Raw genomic sequence first — 16,957 nt, 5'->3', positions numbered from 1 at the left:
CGATTGTTATAAAGCGATGTAGTCACGTATATTTCCGGTTAATGCAAGTGCATTCCCATCGATTCTAAAGTTTTTATTCGATTTCCTATAAATTTGTTTTTAAAAGTATAGCGAAAAGTAAGTAGTGTTTGGAAATATAATTTATAGGACGTTTTTGGATAGAATCAATAACTCTGTTTAACTTAAAGAATTTCCGTGTAAAATCGTTAAGTTAAAAAGGACACGTTTATCTAATAACAAGCAAAAATTATTTAATGCATTAAACCATATATATTTTTAGATAACTGTATCATAAAGTTATGTTTTTCAAGTATAGTAAGTATAAAACATTTTTTATTATTGTATTTCTACTTAAACAGAAAAAACTATCTTAATAAAGATACTCTTACAGTAGTTTTTTTTCAAACTTTAAAAAACATCAACAGTATTTAAAGTAGCATAACTTAACTTTAAAAAAAATCCATTACTTCAGCATTATGATAGCATCATGATTTGATAATAATTAGCACTTTGATCATACAACATAAAAATTGAGCAATTTTTAAGCTGTGATGCAGGATTTTTCAACGGTAAAATTTACACAGTGCCGGCGCAGCCGAGAAACGTGAACGCAGTTGCAATTTCCAAGAATTCGGTGAAGCTGACCTGGGAAAAACCTAAAGCCCCTGGCAACGGTTTCATGGGAAACATAACAACTTATGTCGTTTGGACCAGAATGAATGATTCTGTTAGTTTAAAAAAATATATAGCCTAAAAATATATTTTATTACATTTAAAGTCTTTATTTAACCTCCAAGTTTTACTCAAAGTTAAATTAGATTAGTTATAAGTTTTGAGAGGTTTTGCTATAAAAATTGAATCGTAGGTTTACATAAGCTTGTTTGAAAATAAAATACCACTACGTTTTTTTTTTGACTTACCGCGCAGAATAAATTTTCTTTTGTTTTTACCAGCAATAGCATCTTTAAGCCTTCATTTATTATTCATAACATACTTCTTAGCATTGTAAATTTTTATTTTAAGCCAGAGTTATCTCAAAACTTCCTCCTTAGTTTATAAAGATTCTTTCTGTTTAGAACTCTTATTTTCAAAAGTTTCTTGTTTAATTTTTTCAATAATAATTACATAAATGTGTAAAAAAAGTTTTTTATAAATAATAGTTAAATAAAACTACGTGCATAACTTTAACAAAAAAAGCTTTAACAAAAAACGAATACTTTTAAGATATATATATTTATAAACAAAAGCTGTTTTTAACAATGTTTATCTACTAATTCATCATTCAAAAAAAAACAGGCTATAATTTCTTCTGCTTTAAGTGCAAATCTTGATAGAGATTGCAGCTCTTTTTAGGCTAAAGGCACTTGTCTTAATACTTTAAGCGTGTTTTTTCATAATCTTGTACTTATTAGTAAAATACGTGCAAAAATTAGATTAGAAAACGAAAACCAATAATCACATTTTTTCATTTTTCGTTATTTTTCTATTTTTCCATGTTATATTTACACACAATCTAATATTAAAAGTGTGACTTTTAAAAACTTTTTAGAAAGAAGAGAGCAAACTTGTTACCACGGCAACCGACATGTTGCTGGGGTCGTTGCGCCCCAACACGGCCTACTTCCTGAGAGTGGCAGCCAGGGCAACCAACCGGGATGAAACACTAGATGGCGTGTCATCGCGACCGGTGAAAGTTGTGACGCTACCTGCAGGTTTGAACTCAGTTTTAAAACAATATAAAATTGGGTTTAAAGTTTTTTATTTTCAAGCTGATGTATTCCTTTTAAATCATTTTCAAAAAATATAGTTTTACTAGAATGTTAGTCGCAAACTATTTAAAAACTAATAGAAAATATTTAAAAAAAAACTTCTTCTATAAAAGTTTACGTAAAAGTTTCGTAAAATTTTTTACACAGTTTTTTTTTTACTTAAAATAAAAGATAACAGAAAATGTGTTAACATGTTCACAATATATATAAAACAGCAAATTTAAACCTTATAACAAGTATGAACTTTTATCTAAATAAATATACTTAGCTGGTAGTAATTTTTTTTAGAATTTTAGAACTTGAGTGTTAGCCACAAAATAAACAAAACAAAGTACGTGATTAAAGAAGCCAGTTATCAATATTTAACTAAAAATAGTTTTGAAAAGTAAAAAAGCGAACTACTTTAAAGTGTCCGTATATATATAATACTTATGTTAATTCTAAATAAGTCTTAGTTGTTTTTTTGTAAATATTGAGCTGTTACTTTGTTAAAAACATTTGAAAATCACAATTCATAAAAATAATGAGTCGAACTGCGCTCATTCGTACCTCATTCGTTGTTTGAAAGCATTATGAATTTCAACATGATGCTCGTAAAGCAGTGAACAACTGTTAGTAATGCATCAGTACAAACTATGTTTTTAGTTATGATTGATTTGAAACAATTTCTATAACAAAAACAAATAAACGCTTGTTTTAGACGTATAAAAACATTTCTGCTCAAACTGTTTTTCAAAATCTTTTTTTTTTTGAGCTTTTTTATTACGTCAAAATTGCATGTTTTTGTCATCACTTGGCGTTTCAGCTCCTAGCGGACCACCGTTAGACGTCCGTGCCATCTCCGAAACTCCCCATTCGCTCACGCTCGCCTGGAATTCCCCCAAACCGGACCAGGTTAACGGCAAATTGGCCGCCTTTACCATCTATTTCCGCCGGAGCGACCTCAACTACGACGGTGACGTCATAGAGGGCACGCGGGAAGGTGAGGAGAAAGTGAAGGTTGATGGGAAGTTGAGGAAGTGGACGCTTGAGAATCTGAGGGCTTATTCGGGTTATGACGTCACAATTTCTGCCAGCACCCATATCGGGGAAGGTCCCAAGAGTGAGAAAGTAATCGTATCGACTTTGGAGACAAGTTTGTAAAATTTAAAATAAAATAAATAAGTAGTATTTTTAAACATTATTATTAGTTAAGTTTTACTTTGTTACTGTATTAAAACTTTGAAAAAAGTTTTAAAATATTTATGTATCATGAATATCAATGCATGGTTGTACTACTTTGTAAACTTTGACGGATATAATAAAATGATTTTTTATGTAAAACACGGATGAAATTTAGTTTTAAAACCAAAAAATTCGTTTGAGTAAAAAAAAGTTTAAGTTCGTTAAATTCATGTATCACTACATAAAAAACAGACTTAAATAAAAGAATTATAAAGATACTAATTTTTAAAAACAAATTTAAAAAAATATTTTGATGCTTAAACACACGCTGTAATAACAGTCCCCAGCGGTGGCCCACAGAACATGACCGCCATTGGGGTTAACGAAACGACGGTCCAGCTGAGATGGCGGGAGGTACATCCCCTCAAAGTAAATGGACCAATCACAGGCTACGAAATCGTGTACAGGGAGGAGAACGGAGGCCCGTCAAACGTGGTCATTCAGGCCCAGAACTTGAAGAAAGAAAATGACTTTTTTGTGTGTTTTTGAAAGTTTTTTATTTTTTTGTATCGTGACATACTCAAGTTTCTTTAAAAAAAATCTATTGAATTTATGTTCATATATTAAACTGTTACTTAAAATTGAATACTATGTTATATGTATCTATAATTTTCAGCTCCAATTCAAACTTTCCTGTGGTGTCTAAACTGTATGGTTTTATAACAATGAGCTTTGTTTTAAATATGTATATCAAACTTTACTTCATACATTTAAAATTACAAATCTCAGTTCCACAACATCGGAGGACTGAAGATGAAGACTTGTTATTTGTACTCAATGCACGCGCAAACCAGGGAAGGATACGGGAGCATGAATGCAGAGTCGACTGTCTGCACTAAAGGAAAATGTTGGTTCTTTCATACTGTAAACTTTAATCTTATTTCTAAGCAAATGTTATTACTTTTTTAAGTTATTTAAAAATACTAGTTATTAGTTGCGGTACGATATCCCTTAAAGTAAGACTTCTCTATAGAAGTAGTGATTTATATGCTAAACTTTCTCGGCTGACTGTTGCTTTTGCCGACAAGATTGACAAAGTTAGTTCATAACCTTTTAAATATATGGAAATATTATAAGTGAAAAATTAACTAATAGTTAAAACACGAAATGTCTGAGTACATAAGTATAAGACTTATTAAAAAAAAACTGAAGCAAAAAATTCATTTTAAAATTGTCTATATCTTCTTGGACATAAATTATACGTCTTTGTTAAAACCAGTGTCTGAAGTGTACTTTCCTACACATGATGAAAACAATTAGTACAAATTGTCCTTTTAATTTACCAAACTACTCATGGTTTATCATACACGTTTTTTCTTTGCTAACTTGGAATAAAAAGTTCTAAGTAATAACTGGTACTAAGTAGTTTATAACTTTTTACGTTTTTAAGTTAACCTATTAAAACTGTAGTTATTAAAAAAAATCTTAAAACTACTGTTGCTAAATTATTCAAATAGTACATTTAAGCTTATAAAGTTTTTTTAATCATTATTATAAGATAAAATAAATCTTTCTTGTCAACGACATAGTTTGTATTAAAAACCTTAAAATAAAATAAAACATGTTTGATTTTAATTATTTCACTTAAAATTTCACCTTGAATTTTATTTCGCTAAAGAAAAAACAGAGGTTTTAACCTGAGACTTAAGCACAAGTTTTTAAAAGCTTTTATATAATCGCTCATAATCAAAAATAAAAGCTTTGAAAGTTCAAAGTTTGTTTAGTTGGTACATGTATCATCAAGAGAAAGCGTCAAGTGCTCCAAATTACATTCTAAAACTTTTGTATTGTTCAACATTTTTAACCTTGTTTGGTGTTAAAGTTTTAATTTATTTATGGATTTTTCACATATATATCAAATGACTGTTACTCGTAAATTAATAGATATATAATTTTTTTTTTAGATTTTTTAATAAGTACGTTTTTTCAAGAAGAAAATATTTCTTAAACCACTTGTAGAGAATAATAGAAATAATTTTGTACCAAAGGAGAACTTTTTATTTAAGTTCAAAATTATCACAAGCTACTAAACGCCTTTTACTACAAATCGTACATTTTTAAACTTTATGCTTACAGGCTTATCTTTAATTTCAATTTTACTATTTTACAGACTACAACTTACGTTGTTTTGTATTTATACTTGAAATATTTTATAGTGCCGAATGCGCCAAAGTTGCTGATTCACAAAGAAGGCACAAAGGCCAAACTTTCATGGTCAGCTGTCGAGGACAACCAATCTGAAATTGACGGATACATCAGTTGGCATCTCAAGTACAAGTCAGCAAACAATACATATTACACTTAACACACTTAATGCAGCAAAACAGTTTGAAATATTGATTACGAGAAGTATGCTTTAATTTTAGTACAAAAACAGAATCGGCTGTAATTTAAAAGTACTAAATAAACAAAACTCAATACTCAAAAAATTATTATGTGAAGCTTCCTAAAGAACGAATGCTGATAAAAGTTATTATTTCTTTTAGCAACAAAATAAACATAAGTAAAAATTACGCTGTTATATACTTTTTACATAATTTGAGTCGTATGACCGATTTTCAAAAAGGCTTTATCTAGGATTTTTTTTTCATTTAGAACGGTAAGAAACTCAATAAAAATCTTACGTAATTTTTCAAGGTGTGACGCTCCATCAATGTGTGGAGACGGTTGGATCGAGCACAAGTTTCACGCTTCCGAGTCCTCGTTTGTTCCGGAAGATGTTTATTCCGGGTGGAGCTACAACTTCACTCTTCAAGCTGAGAACGGCGAAGGTAAAATTTCCAGTCTAGTTGAAAAAAATTCAAACTTTGTTGATTTTAAAAGTTAAAGAAACAAACATCTAAATGTTTAAAAGAGATGTGCGTCTTGTACTCTAATTAGTTTTTAATAAAGCTTAAATATAATACGTTTATCTTTTTTTTTTTTAATTTCAGGTGACGGCAAAACAACCACGAAATTTGTCACCCTCCCCCCGCTGAAACCCACTTCAGCCCCTAAAAACTTTAAGGCGAGCACCGTTCTGCTCTCAAAAGAACTCGTTGAGAAAGAAGATCTTGGCAGCCCGTACGGGATCCTATTAACTTGGGACAGCGTGGAGTACCGATACTCGAACGGACCGGTGTCTAGTTACAACCTGATTTGGAGGAACGCCATTCAGGACGGCTACACGGAGGGAAACACCATTAGTTGCGACAAAATGGAGTATTTGTTCAAAGACGTTGAGGAGGGAGAAAGGTTTAGTTTAATTTAAAATATATTTTTATTTGAAGAAGTAGAAAACTAAAATGTGGCATTGTAATTTTAACATGCATAACATAAAAAGTAGCTATCAAAGAAAAATTTCTGTTTACAAAACAATGTATATTAATTATAATTTTAATACTTTAAAAAGTGTATTCTTTTTATATTCTAAAATGAAGTAAGAAAAAACATGTGTAAAAAATATTACCTTCCAGGTATCAGTTTCAAGTATCAGCCGTGAACGAAGCTGGCGAGGGCAAGAAATCAGCACCTTTGGAAGTGAAGGTGGTTTCCCCTCCAAAACTCTGCCCCAATATCTCCATTGGCAACCTGAAAATTTCACAGTCCTCCTCGAACACAACCTGGCTGAGGTGGAACGAGCCTGAGATGACAGAAGAAATTAGCTACAACGTGAAAGCTATGTTAATAAATTGTTCTAATGTTGATATTTGTTTTTTCAATAAAAACGTGGACTCATTTATGTTATTTAAACCTACAAATTTAGTGATATTTTGGCTAATTAGCGGATGTATTTTTAGAACGTCAACTAATGAAGTTTTGTTTGAAAAAGAGACGTACACTTCTTATGCTAAGATGACAAACTTACTGCCTGGATTGGGCTATAACTTTACAGTGACAATCAAGCAAAGCGATAATGAAGGTTTGGCTTTATTCGTTATAGTTTTTCTACAGTTTTATAACCACAATATTGCATTTAAAAGCAAACAAGATAATTAGAGTTACTAAATTATGAAGACTTAAAAAAAAAATCATGTTTTTGCTTTATAAATCGTTAAGAACTTAAATTTGTAACAATTATTTTTTTTTTGCAGACAAACTGTGCCAAGAAAAGCTGACATCGTGGGTTCAAGGAAGAACGACTCGAAAGATATCCGTGCCAGTTCCCAGAGTGGGATTCGCATTGGAAGAAGATGTAATCCATATTGACTTGAACAAACCTAATCAATTCGATCAACTTGTTGAGTTAGTTTTCTTAACCTTTTTTTGTCAATTTGCTAATAAATATTTCAATAAAAAAAAAACTTTTGTTCTTTAACTTCGTTGGAACAAAGCTAACTTTAGAACAGCAAAAATTTAGTTTAAATCAAGTTTATTATTAAAAAGAGTATACATTACGAAAGTTAAACAAGAAAGTGTGTTTATAAGAGTCGCTAGAACAAATTTTTAACTGTGGTGTTTCTATTTTATAAAAAAGAATCAGTATTTCAAATTACAAATAGTAAAACAAAACTTTTGTATTGCCGATAAAATTCTTTACACTTGAAAAATAAACATAATTTTCATTCAGATACTACTTAATAGTTGTACCATGTGAGGATAGCAACTGCGAAGTGAAGTTCTATCCGGACTCTATCAGTCAAAATGATTTGATGAAAGCGTCTAAAATTTTACGTAGAAGAAAACGAAGAACGGTAAGTTGTATTATAAATCAACATAATTTTTTTTAAGCTTAAAATTTAAAATATTTACACTTTATTGAATATTTGTTAGAACTACGTTAAATCATGTGTAATTAAGTTAGCTGTTAATTGGTAAATATCTAAGCTGAAAGTCGAATAGCTAAAGCACTGGAAAATTTAACTCTTTAAATTAGAAATAAAGCAGTAGCGAATCATTCAGGTTCAAAAACTATGTAGAAGATTTTCAAAATAATTTAAAGCTAAGTGTTGAAATATATATACAAAAGTTAAAAGCAAAATTTTTTATACTGTATCAATGTATCAAGATTTTTTTCAACTGAGCTTATAGAGTTTCTATTTAAAAAAAGATACTAGTCTTAATTGAAGCCAAACTTAATTTAAATACATGCGGAAGTCTGTATTTGTAGATTATTGTTATAGTTTTAAACTAAGTCCTTATGCTCTAATAAGAAGCATAAAATAAATGTACGTTATTTATATTAATCGTTAGATCACACAAATACTAATAAAAAATGTATAACTAAAACTATTTTTAATAAAATGGATTAATACAATAATTACCAAACAATGTGAAATTTAAAAAGGAATTTAACATAAGTTAAAGTATTAGAATTTTAATTTTTTTAAACCTAACAAAAAACTAAACTACAGAGCACACGATAAAACTTCAACATTTTTTCGAATACAGATAAGTGAATCAGGCAGTAAACTGCCATACATAACAGCTAGGTTTAGCGAGCTTAAGACATCGGAAAGAATTAAGTTTGCCGATGGAAAGAATTATGGATCAATAATCAATAAAAACGTTAAACCGGGCTATTACAAAGTTTTCCTCAGAGCAATTTTAAGAGATGAGGCTGTGAGTTGTTTTTTTTACGTTTTATCTTTAAAACTTTAAATTTATTTGTTCAAGTAGTATTAAATGTTTAGAGTTTTTTTCTTTTAAGTTTTACCTGATAAATACAAACTTATCAAAAAAAGATTTCTATACTTATTTATAAACGTGATGTTTTGACTTTTTGTTACTTATATGCTTTTTGTAAGCAAGTGTTTCAAGAAAGTTATTTCAATTTTAGTTTAAAACATGTTAGATAAATAGATATGGTATTTTTATCTAAAAAAAACAACAAAAAAGAACAGTAATAGATTATATGCTTAATGATAATAGACAAAGTATTTAAAGTTTTCATTGCTTATATTTAGATTAATACGGCACTTTAATTGTCGTTATAAATCAATTATACAGTATTGTGTATTCTGTGGCGAAATAATATGTCGATACTTTAAGTAATAAGTGTTTATCTAAAAATTCTACAAGTATTTGTTAGTAAAAGTATTAAGTTGACATGAACTCAAATAACTACTAGCCATTGTTTTCCATTTGTAGAAATAATAAACAGTTATGTTGAGGTATTTCCGGAGTAGAAATGGTAATAGGTTGCTTTGAATTTCTTGTTTTTTATGCTTGAAACAACACTAAAAGTAGTTTTAAAACTTGCAAATATTTGCAAGAACAAAACATTCTGGTAAATTACTCTATATAACAAATTAACATTTCTATATTTATTATTTATAAGCCATGTATTGGAATTAAAATATTTTTAATTAATACCTGAATATTTGTTACTATAGAAAATAAAAACTATAAAATTGTATACGACAAACAAAATTACATATATTTTAGCAAAAGTTCTTCTATTTTTTAACTTAATATTTTTTGCACTTTTAAAAAGTATACTAGTGTTTTAATAAGGTATTTATATTTATTAGATTAACAAATATAACCCATTCGAAACTATAAGTATTTTTGATTTTCATTCGGCAACTTTTTAGTTTTTGTATAAAAGTCACTCGCTTTACAATAAATATTTTGTCGTGGTCTGGTTAGCTGTTATAAAACAATAAATAGTTATAATTAAATGTATATATTTTCTTACGAAGAAGATTGTATTCAAAGCTTTTCTTTGATGTTGTTGGGAAATGATAAATCTACAACCTGCCTTTGTAAAGTCGTTCTCAGTAAATAACGTGTACATTCATTTTACTGTTTAAACAAAAACTTTGAACAAATGTATTAAAGAAACTAAATTATAAGGTTTCAAAGTTCATATCGAGCCCCTACTCAGTTGTATTCAAATTCGAATCGCTAACACCAACCAAGGAAATAGACACCGATTTCAACAAAAACACAACAAACCCCATAACAACCGATGAAATAAAAGGGTCTGGAATGACCATGTGGATCCTGATTGCTGTATCCACAGTTCTTGTCTTGGCTGTTTGCATATGCACTTATTTCTTATGGAAAAGGTTTGTTGATAATTTCTTTGCTAATTCGGTAACAAAATATATTAATTAAAAAATATTAGTTTAAACTTCATAAATGCAATATACTCGTATTAAATTTAAATGAGTTGAAAAATCTTGAATTGAAAACCTTACAACATTTTTGTAGAAGTCGTTTAATTTTTAATCAGTTTTTTTTTTCATAACCATTAGCAACAGAGGCAAATTAAAATTTTCAGGCGCAAGTCGAACGACAGAGGGAACAGTTACAAGTATCCGGATATCGAGCTGAAGAAGAACGGGGTGTCCTCTCAGATGAGCCAGCCTCTATTGAACAATCGAGTCGAGAGGGATCCCGTGGAGCTCAGAAGGCAGACGTTTGCATCGCCAGGTTTGATTTGCTTTTTTTTGTTTTTGAAATTTTTATTACATATTAAACCAATTTTTTAAGTTTTTAGACTTTTTATTAGTTTAGATTATCAAATTTTTTCATTTCAACCTAAATATAAACACAAACCTTCTTTATTCTTAGTTGTTATTATTCTATTAGTAGTTATTTAAAGGATGGAACAACTTTTAAAAGTTATCCTACTAAACGTAAACTGAAAAACTATTTAAACTAGTTTCAAACAACTTTGCACGTTTCAGAAATGACAAGTCGTCCACCGATTGTGATTGAAAACTTTTATCCACACGTGATGAACCTGAAAGCCAATGACAATTTGATATTTTCACAAGAATACCAGGTTACTTTTCAGCATAACAAACATTAATTTAAATAGCAAAAGTAGCAATGTATGATAGATTGATTGTACCAAAAGCAAAATTTATAATAAACAAATGATTTGATAAAAACTAAACTTTTTCAAACTAAAAGTAAAACTATAACTCTTGTGTCAAACAATAATACTTTTTTTCCATTTTGATGACTTTTTTCTGCAGACAATAGACCCCGGCCAGCAGTTCAAGTGGGAGAACTCGAGGCTGGAGCACAACAAGTCGAAGAACAGGTACGCGAACGTGGTGGCTTACGACCACACCAGACTCACACTGTCACCGATAGATGGCGTCCCCGGGTCGGACTACATCAACGCCAACTACATCAGCGGTTTCAGGTTGGTAAAGTTTTTTTTGTTCGCTCTTTAAGAGTCTTTAATTTTTTAAATACTTATATTTAAAGCCTAGACTATAACTAAAATGCAATTGCTTTCAACTTGCATCAGTTTTTTTAAGTTGGTAAAACCCCATTAAGAAGTTTATTGTCGATTTTTAACTTTTTCGGTAGTTTTAGACAAAAACAAGGTTTATTTCAAACTTATACTTAAATGTTGTTATTAAAATTTTTTTTATAATAAAGGACATATTTGTAACCGCTCTATTTTTTATAGGAAACAAAATGCATACATAGCAACCCAAGGTCCCTTAAAGAACACAATTCACGATTTTTGGAGAATGGTCTGGGAACAGAGGTGCCAATTGATTGTTATGATGACTAAATGTGAAGAAAAAAATAAGGTTTTTATTTAGTATTTCTTTCGTAGAAATAAAAAAGGGACTAAAATTTACATTTTTTTTGATATAAAAATGTGATTTATGACTTCTGCATTGGCTTTTTATAGAACGGGTTTAACTGTAAACTTTATTTAAATTTTCTAAAGGTGAAGTGCGACAAATACTGGCCAATATCACAAGAAGCTTCAGAGACTTACGGTAACATTAAAATAAGTTTAGTTGAAGAGATACAACTTGCATCGTTTGCCACAAGAGTCTTTAACGTCACAAAAGTAAATTGACTTACTGATTGAAATTTTGTCGTGTAAAACAAATTCTTAATAAACTTTAATTTAAACAAATAAGCTGATATGTAAAGTCTAGATGAAATACTTTGTTTCAATGCTTAAAGTGAAGCTCGTATTCAGGCAAAAGTTTAACATAGTTTATACAATGAACGTAGTTTGAAGCTTTTTTACATTTTGAAAAGTATTAATGTTCTATATATCAAAAATTAAATTAAATTATACACCTTTGAGTAAATTTCACGTTTTAACAAACTCAATCCTAGTTCAAATTCACTGGTCTGGTAGGAATCAGCCAGCAACCTTAACATTCAAACTTCAAATTATAAAACTCAAAATACTCATGAATTGTAAAGCATAAGAAAAAGTAAGTCAAAGTAACTATTTATTAAACACTATACAGCACGGAAGCAATGAAGTTCGAGAGATCAAGCATTTTCAGTTCACAGCGTGGCCTGATCATGCGGTTCCAGAGCATTCAACTCCCGTGCTATCTTTTGTTAAAAGAGTTAAATCCAGCTGCTTGCCAGAAATGGGACCCATCGTTGTACATTGCAGGTAAAATTTAAAAATATAATATATTTCAATTGAAGATTTTTTTTAGTTAATTCTTTTCATGCAGATTAATTCAAAATAGTTTGAAAAAACTTAAGAGGCTTAAGGGGCTAAAAGTACTAAAATTGTTAAATTTGCATATTCAGCTTTTTTTAATGTGAATTAAAGTAATTGTATTCAAACTAATGTTATTATTAAGTATGTCGATGTTAACTTATAACAAAAACATTTTTTCTAATAAAGTGAACAGAAATTACAAAAGAATAAAAACTTTTTTTTGTAAAGTAAAGTATAAGTTTTTACCTTAAAAGGAATAAAGTATCTAAAATGTTTACATACGGATGTTTTCAGTATGTTAAAATTATTACAATAACAAATGTTAACAAACCAGCGCTGGAGTGGGCAGGGCAGGGTGCTTCATTTGCATTGACGCAATGCTGGATCGAATGAACCACGAAAACACGGTCGATGTGTACGGACAAGTTACCTGCATGCGGGCCGAAAGAAACTACATGGTAATTGATTAAGCTAATTATTCATTTGAAGTACCCGTGTTGGGTAGCTTCAAATTTCCACTACTGTTTTTGAATTACTTGAAAAACATGCAAGTAATTTGCATATTTGCTGAGTCAGCGATTTTTTTTCTTGTTTGTTTTTTTAAATTTAATAATAAATTTTTAATTGTTTTTATGTTTGGGTAAGGTGGGTTAGGGTTAAGGGTATAAATACAAAAAAAAAAAAAAAAAACCTTTAAAAATATTTTGCTGACTCAGAAAATATGCAAATTAGTTGCATGATTTTCAAGTAGTTCAAAAACAGTAGTGGAAATTTGAAGCTACCCGTGTTTAGTTGAGGGGTTTACTTTTTTTATTGTATAACTCTATCAGTTTTGGTTTTGTGTGGGAAAACTAAAGTCTTACTTTTTAAAATTACTTAGTTTTGTCCTATGGTTTGTTTTTGTATGAATAAGCTAATTAGGGGTTTAAGTAATTGAGTTACGTCATTTTTTTATTGCTGCAACAAAACATTGAAAATTCTAGCATCGTCTTTCTAAGAAAACGGAAGGCTTATTTACTAAATTCTATTGCAGTTTTCAGTTGCAATTAACTGTGGTCATAGTATTAGCACATCACTGATTATGCCTAATTAGTGGTTTGTAGATAGCTTATGGTTAATTAGTGGTTTTGTAGGTTAAATCTTTTTTTTTACAGAGTTTTGAACTTAATAATCTTAGATCTAAGTAAATAAAGCGATTTTCTGGAAAACAACATTAATCTAAATAAATATAAGTGACTAAAACTAGAATATCATAGCATTGTTTCTTACAATTTTTTACATTATTTTAAGATATCCATAGAGTTTTCACCAAAAAATTTTGTTGAAAATAGCCCATAAATAACAAAAGGTTTTCGTTACTTTTACTAACAATTTTAATTCCAGGTGCAATCGGAAGACCAGTACATATTCATCCACGACGCTTTGTTGGAAGCCATCACGAACGGGAACACCGAGATTCCTGCCAGGGATCTCTACCAGCACCTGAAGCTGCTCACTCACGCGGAAGATGACATGCAGGTCACGGGAATGGAGACGGAGTTCAAGGTTCGATTTAATTAATTAAAAACATTTAAGTTAAGTAGGTTTTACACTAAAAAATGCTTTTGATAAATTTTCTTTATTAGAATATACTATGGACTAGTTTGGTTGAAGTTATCCTTGTATTATTATTCAGATAAAACACAACTCATAAAAAAAATATTGACAAAACAAGAACAAGTAAATAGAAAAATAAAATTTGATATTGAAAACTTGTTAATTGTTCAGGGACTATCTGGACCGAAAGCTACGCCGTCCTGTTTCGTGGCGGCAAATTTGCCCGCCAACAAGTTCAAGAACCGGCTGGTGAACATTCTTCCGTTTGAGAGCAGCAGAGTGGTGCTGAGCAGCACAGCGGGCTTCGAAGGTTCGGACTACATCAACGCCAGCTTCATCGACGGATACAGGTGAACACATTTGTTATCATGAATGCGTTATACTTCCTGCTGATTTAGTCATTTATAATTTTCCTCTGTATTATGATTTTTTTTTTTGAAATATAAGTATGCTTTAGTAAAAATACTTTATGTTTGTCATGGTGGTTAAACAAAGTTATTTAACGCATTGTTTATACATTTGTTTCTGATTTAAGAAAGTATTTTGGTGAAACTTTTAAAATAAAAGTAAACACGAACAGTTCGCGTTTGAGTTAAATATTTGCCGTTATTTTAAATAATATTGTAAAACAAATATGAAACAAAAATTGTAATATTATAAATATATTTCACAGGCAACGCCACGCATACATCGCCACACAAGGACCTCTAGCGGTGACCACTGATGATTTTTGGAGAATGTTGTGGGAACACAACTCCACCATCGTCGTCATGCTTACCAAACTTAGGGAGCAGGGAAGGGTCAGTTTGAATTTGTTTTTGTAATAATTTGATTTCGACTGAACATTAGAAAAAAAAATTCACAAAACGGTTTTTACCAAGATTTCTGTACATATTAGCTAATTAAGCGCGTACTTAACTTAAAAAAGTATATAACTTATACTTGTTTTTGTTCAAACTACATCTGCTAAATTTTTTTAAGAGGTATTGAAACAAAAGAAACTTATAACCATAACAAGTATGAGAAACCAAAATTTTTGAGAAACTTCTGTGCACAGTAAAGTACTTTTTGAGCCTACTTGTGACTGCTGTTAAAACAGCTTTTTTTTTGCAGGACAAATGCCACCAGTACTGGCCAATCGACCGGTCTGCCAGGTACCAGTATTTTGTTGTCGACCCGATAAATACCTACGAAATGCGTGAATTCACACTGCGAGAGTTCAAGGTTCGAATGAAACTGTTGTATATTTGTTAAACTTTTATAAAAAATCATACTTGAAGATGCCTAAGTTTTGTTAATATTAGATTAGCTTTAAGTATATACGGTACTTAACCGCTCTCTTTCTACTTAATTTGTTAGTAAGAATAAAACAGTATATACACCCATTTATCAAAACATTTTATTTTTAGACCTTGATTTTTAAAACTGATTGACTACTTTTAATGAAAATAACTACAATAATTTTTTTATTTTTATGAAATCTTTTTTAAGTATATTTGTTATACTTTTGTTTTTTTTTATCATAAGATTATTTAAATAAAAATAAAAACAACAACAGTTTTTTGAAACTGTTTTAATTATAAGCTACTAAATTAACTACTTCGTAAAAAAAATATTTACAAGAATATTAAAGTTTACTGTAAAAAATGTCTAAAAACACATGCATTTCAACTTGTTCTGTAAATATGTACTTAAAAGGTCACGGACGCCCGAGACGGACAATCGAGGACCATCCGCCAGTTCCACTTCCTCGACTGGCCGGAGCAGGCGGTGCCGAGGAGCGGCGAGGGGTTCATCGACTTCATAGGTCAGGTGCACAAGACGAAAGACCAGTTCGGGCAGGAGGGGCCGATCGCGGTGCACTGCAGCGCGGGAGTGGGGAGAACGGGGGTGTTCATCACGCTCTCCATCGCCCTCGAGCGGATGAGAACTGAGAGCGTCGTCGACATGTTTCAGGTTTGATTTTCTTCTATTGTGAATTTTTTTAAAAATATAAGTATTTTTAACATTGAGACTTCATTTACAAAATAAAAACTTCTATTCAAATTAAAAAAAAAATTTATTTGGTATGCTTTTTATAATTTTTTTTTCTTTTTTTAAGCGTGTTTTAATTATGCATTAATTTTCATTTATATGTTGCAGATGATTTGTAACAGCACGCTCACATACTAAAACCACAAAAGTATACTTTGTTTAATTACTAAATAAAACGATTAAAATAACAAACAGTTACTAATTCTACACAATACGTTTCAGACTGTGAAAACGCTGCGCACCCAGAGACCTGCCATGGTGCAAACGGAGGACCAGTACCAGTTTTGTTACCGGGCCGCCCTGGAATACCTCGGATCGTTCGACCACTACACCACCCACCAAAACTAAAACCACATGCAGTGTGCGCTGGTGGCAATTATTTGAAACTCGTTGTCGGCTGAGTTTGAAGGTTAAACTGATGTGTTGTGAGCTGCTCTGTAAACTTGCTTTTGAAAGACTGGTGCTCAGCAAGAAGTGTTCGATTGAAAATTTACTGTTGCTTTTTTGTTGAAAATATTTTTTTTTTACCTCATTGAGTCAGCTGTGCTGACAATTAGCGATATTAAGTCTTCACTAAAATTCCAAATCAAACAGAAATGATTACAGCCAAAGTTAAAGTTGATATACTTATTTAGTAGACTAGATATAACATTTAAGCTTAGAGCTTATTTTTTTAAAGTTTTTATAAAAAGTTTTTTCATACGTTTTTTTTCTTTTTTAAATTAGTTTTACAGGTACTGATAAAGATTTAAAATAGTTGTTTTTATTTTGTTGTAATAAAAGACTAAATTTTTTGTTTGTGTTGTTTATAAAATAAAACTAAGTTACAAATATTGCTATTTTCTTAATTTTTATAGAGTTTAGTTTTACAAATAGTTGTAATACTGCTGTACTTTAACTTATATAAACTTTTTATATTATGAACATAAATAATTTTAGAAAGCACAAGTTTTGAAAA

General features: G+C 30.2%; 1 protein-coding gene across 1 annotated transcript in view; it reads left to right on the top strand.

Annotated features, from left to right (window-relative positions):
- LOC145836120 (receptor-type tyrosine-protein phosphatase delta-like) overlaps positions 1 to 16,726 on the top strand; it is a 30,148-nt gene extending 13,422 nt beyond the window's left edge. Inside the window, exons 12-38 of the mRNA XM_082943928.1 lie at positions 585 to 727; positions 1,550 to 1,712; positions 2,575 to 2,904; positions 3,274 to 3,470; positions 3,723 to 3,840; positions 5,150 to 5,270; positions 5,631 to 5,764; positions 5,927 to 6,227; positions 6,449 to 6,655; positions 6,773 to 6,894; positions 7,067 to 7,217; positions 7,543 to 7,666; positions 8,364 to 8,534; positions 9,771 to 9,985; positions 10,201 to 10,352; positions 10,610 to 10,707; positions 10,904 to 11,076; positions 11,350 to 11,476; positions 11,620 to 11,745; positions 12,161 to 12,315; positions 12,704 to 12,827; positions 13,753 to 13,914; positions 14,137 to 14,315; positions 14,639 to 14,765; positions 15,079 to 15,189; positions 15,664 to 15,921; positions 16,222 to 16,726. Of these exons, the coding sequence (XP_082800054.1) occupies positions 585 to 727; positions 1,550 to 1,712; positions 2,575 to 2,904; positions 3,274 to 3,470; positions 3,723 to 3,840; positions 5,150 to 5,270; positions 5,631 to 5,764; positions 5,927 to 6,227; positions 6,449 to 6,655; positions 6,773 to 6,894; positions 7,067 to 7,217; positions 7,543 to 7,666; positions 8,364 to 8,534; positions 9,771 to 9,985; positions 10,201 to 10,352; positions 10,610 to 10,707; positions 10,904 to 11,076; positions 11,350 to 11,476; positions 11,620 to 11,745; positions 12,161 to 12,315; positions 12,704 to 12,827; positions 13,753 to 13,914; positions 14,137 to 14,315; positions 14,639 to 14,765; positions 15,079 to 15,189; positions 15,664 to 15,921; positions 16,222 to 16,347 (4,415 nt within the window). The 3' untranslated portion in view covers positions 16,348 to 16,726. The remainder of the gene's footprint in view (positions 1 to 584; positions 728 to 1,549; positions 1,713 to 2,574; positions 2,905 to 3,273; positions 3,471 to 3,722; positions 3,841 to 5,149; positions 5,271 to 5,630; positions 5,765 to 5,926; positions 6,228 to 6,448; positions 6,656 to 6,772; positions 6,895 to 7,066; positions 7,218 to 7,542; positions 7,667 to 8,363; positions 8,535 to 9,770; positions 9,986 to 10,200; positions 10,353 to 10,609; positions 10,708 to 10,903; positions 11,077 to 11,349; positions 11,477 to 11,619; positions 11,746 to 12,160; positions 12,316 to 12,703; positions 12,828 to 13,752; positions 13,915 to 14,136; positions 14,316 to 14,638; positions 14,766 to 15,078; positions 15,190 to 15,663; positions 15,922 to 16,221) is intronic.
- The last annotated feature ends 231 nt before the right edge of the window (positions 16,727 to 16,957 follow it).

Source organism: Thalia democratica, chromosome 5 (genome assembly GCF_965202585.1).
Source record: "Thalia democratica chromosome 5, ktThaDemo2.hap1.1, whole genome shotgun sequence".
Classification (NCBI taxonomy): Eukaryota; Metazoa; Chordata; class Thaliacea; order Salpida; family Salpidae; genus Thalia; species Thalia democratica.
The sequence above is the reverse complement of the archived record's forward strand: the minus strand, read 5'-3'. Positions and strand labels throughout refer to the sequence as shown.